Here is a 7,311-nt window from a genome sequence, read left to right as displayed (position 1 = left end):
CAGCAACATTCAACGACCTTCTGCTGCAAGGAAGGAGCCAACCTCCTCCATTAGCATCTGTGCCTACTGCAGGCAACACACCACTACCTTGCAGAGACTCCCAGTGCTTTGGAGACAATGGAATGAAACAATTATTCTTTCTGTTGATTAGCAAATTAGCAAGTCTGTGCTTTTCAACTTAGCTAATGTTGCCAATTAAGGAGCACTTTATTAGCTACATGGATGGGAGTTTACTACTCAGTTATTTAAAGCACATGCTGAATCACATGGTCTGCTTACACATATCACACCCTTCAGGAAGACAGAATTAGTGTCTAATAGTGGCCGAGTTATTTGCCAGGCCCTCACCTTCTACCAAAAGCTAAGCAATTAGTTAATCGAGGTGGCTTACACAAAAGCAAAATCCAGCCTAGTAAAAACTTACAGGCAACTCTTTTCAGCAACACCCGGTATTAGGCTGAAACAGCCTGGTACCACACAGCCCCGCTTACCTGCAGTTCAACTGTGGCTTGGAAAGAGATTATTGGATCCCTCTGTCTTAAATTTCACTAGTGAAATTTCTGATGCTTCCTCATCCTTCCCCCTGTCCTCCTTCAGCTACAGCTTATAATCCCTGTTTGAGGCAGACTCTTAGTGTCTAAGGAGGAATGAATTCAAGTAACATCCTCTCACTAGGACTATGGTCTGGGTGCCTGGTTTTCACCAAATTCTTGAGGAACATAGGCTTGCAACCTGTTCAATTTGCACAAGCACAAAGGGCAAAGATCACAGAACCTCTAAGCCTGGTTTCCCCAGGCTATGAGGGGAAACCCCACGCAGTTCTTGTGGGACACCCCCCACGTGCAAAACATTCTGTACCCTGTCAAAGGACACACAGCATTAGTGCCAACTGCCCAGTCACCAGCCATCACCTTCCCCCATCAATGGCAAGGGTCCTAAACAACCAGACCTAGTGCAGTGTCACCAGACTCAAAGCTGCTACCCTATAAATAAACCAATGGGCACCTTGGTTATACTGGCACCACCTTAGATCCTCACACCTACAAAAGGGAGATATCAACCCCCTCTCTACAGTTTCACCCTCAGGGGAGACCTCATTCACCACATTTGTTCCTACAAACATCCACATCCTCTCCTGTAGCACAGGAGCTGCTTCCAAGGATGCTCACGTTATTTCACTGGGAAGGTTAAAAACCCCCGTATCAGTAAAAATCTAATTTTTTTAGAGAGGCAGACAGCACTTTTTAACAGAAAATGACTTTTTTATTTTTCTCGTTTGAACAAAAACAAAAAAAAAAAAAAAAAAAAAAAGATGCCATGAAAGGATTGGCCCCTTGAACTGTTCTTCCTGGCTTGAAGAACACACTGCCAGTCTCTTCTTCAGGCTACCATCTTCCTTTAGGAATTTAAAGAGCAAAATCAGTTAATTTCTCAGTTTGAAGGGCAAATCTTAGACATTTCAGTCCCAGCACTTTCTTTTTCTAGTATGTTTCCACATCCCAAGCTGAAGCGCCAGAAAGACGCAGCCACTTCTTGTGCCTTTTATCAGTCCCTTTTCTCATCACTACCAAATGGATGTGGCACGAAACCTGTGGAAGCAAGGACAGCTGTCCAGCTAATTTTCCAGGAATTGCACTGTTTATATGCAAGCTGACTTCATGCTGGCAGATCACACTGTAATTTCACAAAATGTAGCCTAAAATATGTTCATCTATAACTGTCATTCAAATGCGATTATTCCTACTAACCACACAGAGTATACTGCAATGCAGCTTTTTAACACCAGCAAAACGTTTTCTGTTCTGGTGTCAAAAGGCAGAACACCGTCCCCACTGCAAAATATAAAATGAACAGCCTGGCATCTTGCACAAATGAATACCTACTCTACAGTCAGGATTTTATTATTTAACCTAAAAGATTGTACAGTTCTTTGTGAAGTGTCTGTACTTACAATACCACATGCTTTACTGAGCTTGGCAAGCCTTAGCTTTCTATTCTGTGTTTAGCTGATCTGACCAATCTTTGCTGGTAACACAGGTTAGGTTCAAGAGCTGATTTCAAACTCAAGACATACAAAACCAACTTGAAAAATAGAATTGGCATTAGTATTTAATCACCTGTAAAAAAAACCTAGCACTTTCAGTTTACATCTTACTGCACAAGATCAAAGCTGGCCTTCAGTCCAAGCAGAGGACACAGACTCCCCAACTTACAGACAGCAAAGAAGTATACTCAGACCAACATAAAGAAAGAACATAGACCAGCCTGACTGCTTTCAATTCACACTGCATGTCTTCTGTCTTTATCAAAAATGAAATCCATCACAGAACTCTAAGCTTGAGGCTACAAGGTTCACAAACATCAGATTACATTATAAAAAGCCTTTCAAAACTATGGCAATGACTTAACTCCTGGAGATTCCTACGTTTCTCCACATAAACCAAGAAGCAGCAGAAGCACTTGTTAAATTCAACAACCTGCATGAGCTTTATTAGATCGTTACACGGACAGGAATTAACGGTAACGGTGCAGCTGCAGCGTATTGCGTCGCCTCCAGGCAGCACGGCGCGAGCCGCCGATGGTGTGGTGGAACTTGTGGCCCTTGCCAAGGCCACGACTCTTCCGGCCAGCTGATGTCAGCCCACGCATCTCCCTGTGCTTGTGGACGGGCTTGGTGATCCATTGGGTGTCAGGGTTGCGCCTGATGGTCTTGTGGAAGGGATCAATCAGGATCACTTCAAAAAACTTGTATGTGGAATCTTCACCGACCCAATAGGAGTTCAAGACTCTGAGAGCCCCACAGTGACGGCCGGCACGTTCCTAGAGGGAAGAATGAATGCAGAAGGATATAAAATCATAGACGCAGAGCACTCTTCATGCAGAAAGATGAAACTCAAACCTAAAGTTTGGCAGGTGCTAGAAATTTCAAGTTGCCCCATGCAACCTTGTCTTCCTCAAAGAACTGTTCCCCTTCCAGATGCAAAGATGCAAGAAATAGTAATAGCTGAAAGGAATGTTGTATTAAAAAAAGGCCGCCTGGATTCCTACATTAAATGGGTGTGAAATGGGTTTTAAGATATGTAAGGAGAAAGGTGCTTGGTAGGTAAGAGCTACTTTGTACACAGAAGCACACAATCAGTAAATATCCAGCACTAAAAACAACTTTCACATGTAGATGGAGAGCACAAGTTGCACTTGGGGCTGAAGTCATGAAAGACTGATTAGTTTGCGCATCCAAAGCTAAAGGGGAGAAAGGTGGTTCTGCAGAGAATAAGCCTATACTGACAGGAGAAAAGGAAGAGCTGATGTAACAAGTCCTTGTTCCACTGCTGGCACGTTAGTGCTTGCTATTCCTTTCCTCACTTGTGGTTGGAAAAAAGGAGCCTTAAGTTTAGAAAACAGAAGACAGCAGAAAATACCAATTATGCAACTCCATCTGCCTCCCCGTCAAGGATACTCCTTCTTTAAACACTAGAAGTGGGTTTAATCATACAACTTGATTGTCACTGTGGGAAAATATGAACCAATGAAGCCCACCCATCTTCTATCCCAGTGGAATCCCAACCTATTGCTCCAGTCTTCTGGTAAACCGCACTTGCCTATTTTCTGCGTAAGTAATAAAATTCTATCAAGTCCCCGTTTCATTCTAGCAGGTGAAAGCAACACATGTATTAAACATTAAAACACCATCAACCAGCTTCTATGTGCGGATGGTAGCTGCAGTGGAAGCTTTCCATTTCTATTTGAAAAACATACCTCTTCCAAAATAGAACATGTCAGAGGCAGAGAACTTTGAATTAAAACTGAGGCCAAATAACCTCTTCCATGAGCTACTGCCACAAGTGAGCGTGTAATTGGCTATCAGCTACCTGAGAATAGCATACATGAAGAATATACCATGAGCACTCAAAACACAGAATTGCTTTTTTAATTTAAACTGTGTTTCCTTTGAATTAGTATGTCCCATTTGTGTTTCTTTCCCCCACTTTAGAAAACCCCACCATATTCAAACTGCTGAAGTCAGCTATGAATAGTTCTGAAGTCCTGGGAACAGAGAAGTCTTCTGCTCAAGACAGAAAGGCCATGAGAAGTCTTCATTCTTTTGTCTCTTTTTGGAGAGTACAGACTACTATTAATTCTAACACCAACACTACTACTGTGACCTTACAAAACTTATACAGATCTCATCGAATGGAAGTTTCTGTTTGAAGTATTTTGGCAGTTAATAACATCTTGCCTAAAAACAAGTTAGCTACCAAGCTTTGTGCCTGGGAGGTACCGAAGTTTTTAATGAAGAACCAGAAGGTCTCTGGCATGCTACAGGCTTTAAGATAGGAACTCCTCTGTACTACGTAAAAGGACCACTACCTAAAGCTGGTAATACATACAGCATGGTAGGGAACAGAGGTGGGATTTAGTGAAGAGTGAAATCAGACCTGAGCATATCTGAATTATTTCTTTTGCCTTACCCTTATTTTTTTTACCAGGTTTTATACTAGTTGTATGTCTGTTTTTCATCAGAATTATTGTGGCAAGCTTTAGAAGTAAGTGTACACTATGAACTTAAATAAACCACCTACGCAGTACTTCTCCCAGACAAGATTTGTAAACAGCTTTTACATTTGTCTCAATAGAGCTTTTCAAGACACTCTGAGGGTTTCCTGCCATCAGCATTTAAGATCTTTTACCAGTTACTTGGGTTTTGGTTTGGGGTTTTTTTCTGTCTCTGAGTATTTTCAGCTTTTACAGACCAAGACCTTCCTAAAGCTAAGCGTTTGGGCAATAATCAAAATAGTCACCTCTGCTACAGACTGAAGACTCCGGGCAAACTTCAGCTGGTTAACACCATGATGCACAGGTTTACCGTAGGTTGCACCTTTTGGGACTGGGCGTTTACGACCACCACGGCGAACACGGACACGGTAGATAACATAACCTAAAAGAAATGATAACTTAGGAACTGGAGGAATTCTGGAGTGCAGCAATTTTGATGCCCATACAGTATTTCCAACCCCAAAAACTTGATATGAAATGCTGCAGAATTAGGTCACTATACCAGTCTGCACCAAAACCTACAGCTGGAGGTGGTCGTCACAAAATGAGTTTGTTATTTCCATTACAACTGAGTAAGGGAAGTGATGTCCTGTTTGTTGCAACTGTTTTTCAGTTCCAAACCACAGCTCACAGCACCTTTTAATGACACATTCCCAAACACACTAAGAACAGCTACAGCTAGATTTTAACACACACAAAAAAAACACCCCACCCCAAAACACTCAAAGACACAACCACCCCAAACACAACAGCCCGTATTTCGATGGTAGCGAGTACAAGCCATCCACGAGCCTTGCTGAAATCTCACTGAAAAATTAGGAAGTTCGTTTTGAAACTTCACAAACAGTAACAGAAGTGTAGATTCTTCCCTTTCTGTTTTTATACTGAACATTTCAAACTGTTTCAAGGATTTCATAGAATCATGGAGTAGTTTGGGTTGGAAGGGTCCTTAAAAGCTCAGCTAGTTCCAGCCCCTCGCCATGCGCAGGGACACCTTCCAGTAGACCAGACTGCTCCAAGCCCTGTTCAACCTGGCCCTGAATACTGCCAGGGACAGGGCAGCCACAGCTTTGCTGGGCAGCCTGTGCCAGGGCCTCACCACCCTCACAGAGAAGAGTTTATTCCTAATATTTAAATCTACCCTCAAGTTACAGACAGAAGGCCATTTTCCCCAAGTTTCTTTCACTGAGCAGTAGCTGTTCATCATCTTGCTTACTCAAGCACATGCAACTGTAATACAGGCAGAGTAATGCATGACAAAACCTGGGCAGAGAAAAGACACCCCTCAAACAGAAGGTACCAAAAGCACCACCAACTCTACACCAGTAACACAGCACACAAACAGTTAAAGCGAAAGCCCACTTGATCTCCATCTGCCAAAATGGCCACAGAAGGTGTGAATTCAAAGCTACATGAAGTAATGTTTTAGGCTGTGGTCACTGCTATCAATTTAACACATTTATAACATTAAGTTCACTTTATGCAGGACACCAGTTTCTTGGGGAGTATTTCAGTTGTCACTTAAGGAAGGAAGAAAGCTGACATAAAACCAGTCCACTCCATCACGAAGCCCATGGACTTGACCTCTACATCTCATTACCTTGCTTGGCCTTATATCCCAGCCTGCGAGCTTTGTCTGGTCGGGTGGGCCGGGGAGCTCGATGCAAGGCAGAGAGCTGGCGGTACTGCCAACAGCGGACACGCAGGAGGAACCGCATCACATCCGACTGCTTTTTCCTCCATAGCTCCTGGATGTACTTGTAGGCACCCATGTTTGTCTACCTGCTTAATTGAAAGGTCAATAAGTAACATGCACCACATCCAAATGCAAACTGCTGTCAAGAGGTGCACTGCACAAAACCATATACGCAGCACCACTGAAACAGGATGCTCTCAAGCTTCTTTACGCCACTGCCATGTCTGCTACCATGGCTCACACATGGCTAGTCTCCAACATGACATGGGGCTTGCACTTCCTTTTCACGTGTTCTTAAGTGTTAAAGTCCTCAGCTGAGAACTTCGGAGATGCATATATGAGAATCTAGTTAACATCTAAAACGTGTCATAAATATTTATCTATAAGGAAGCGTATGAGTGTGAGTGGTGTGGTCTTTATTCTCACATGGGTTAATTACCCCTAAAATTTGGGCTCTCACACACCTGCAGCAACCAGCAGCTGGAAGTGAACTCCATCAAATTCCCTCCCCCCCAAGTCACCATCAGCAAAACGCAATTCATTTATTCGCACAAAAAAGGCCCGTTCACGTGTGATTTTCCATAACCCTCTTCTTCCTACCTGCCCAGCTACGGCCCAGCTCTTCCCGTCCCAAGCCACTCCATCTTTACGATTACACTGCCACAGATCTCCGCAAACGCGGAATCAACCCAGGCCGTACAACCTGCTGCGCTGCGGTGCTCGGCCTCCTGCTCACACCAGCCAGCGCTGCGGCCCGCCGCGACAGGCCGCAACCCACAGGCCCTTCGCAGGCCTCGCTGCACCCGCGGGCTGCGGAGCCCCTCGCCGCGGGAGCAGCCCCGCCCCAGCCCGCCGTGGCGGCAGCGGAGCGGGAGGATGGGCACCTCCGGCCCGGGATGGAAGCGGATGGAGGGAAAGAACAAGCACAAACCAACCCTCACCTGATGGCGCCCAGCACCGGAAAGGAAGATGCCTGCTTCCCACAACCCCTTGCGGCGGCACCAGACTTCCGGCCGCTGCGGCGGTGCCTCATGGGTAGCGTAGTCCTGCAGTGGCAGAAC

The 7,311-nt window shown here is 44.6% G+C and overlaps 1 protein-coding gene across 1 annotated transcript; it reads right to left on the bottom strand.

Moving 5' to 3' along the window:
* Window positions 1-2,460: 2,460 nt before the first annotated feature.
* RPL15 (ribosomal protein L15) lies at window positions 2,461-7,296 on the bottom strand. The gene is made up of 4 exons (XM_065666074.1): window positions 7,192-7,296; window positions 6,155-6,336; window positions 4,800-4,936; window positions 2,461-2,820 (listed from the first exon to the last, which is right to left on the bottom strand). The coding sequence occupies exons 2-4, from the start codon at window positions 6,324-6,326 to the stop codon at window positions 2,515-2,517; spliced, it is 615 nt and encodes a 204-aa protein (XP_065522146.1). The 5' UTR covers window positions 6,327-6,336; window positions 7,192-7,296; the 3' UTR covers window positions 2,461-2,514.
* Window positions 7,297-7,311: the final 15 nt, after the last annotated feature.

Source organism: Lathamus discolor, chromosome 2 (genome assembly GCF_037157495.1).
Source record: "Lathamus discolor isolate bLatDis1 chromosome 2, bLatDis1.hap1, whole genome shotgun sequence".
NCBI classification, from domain to species: domain Eukaryota; kingdom Metazoa; phylum Chordata; class Aves; order Psittaciformes; family Psittacidae; genus Lathamus; species Lathamus discolor.
Note: the sequence above shows the minus strand (reverse complement) of the source record. Positions and strands in the feature narration are given on the sequence as shown.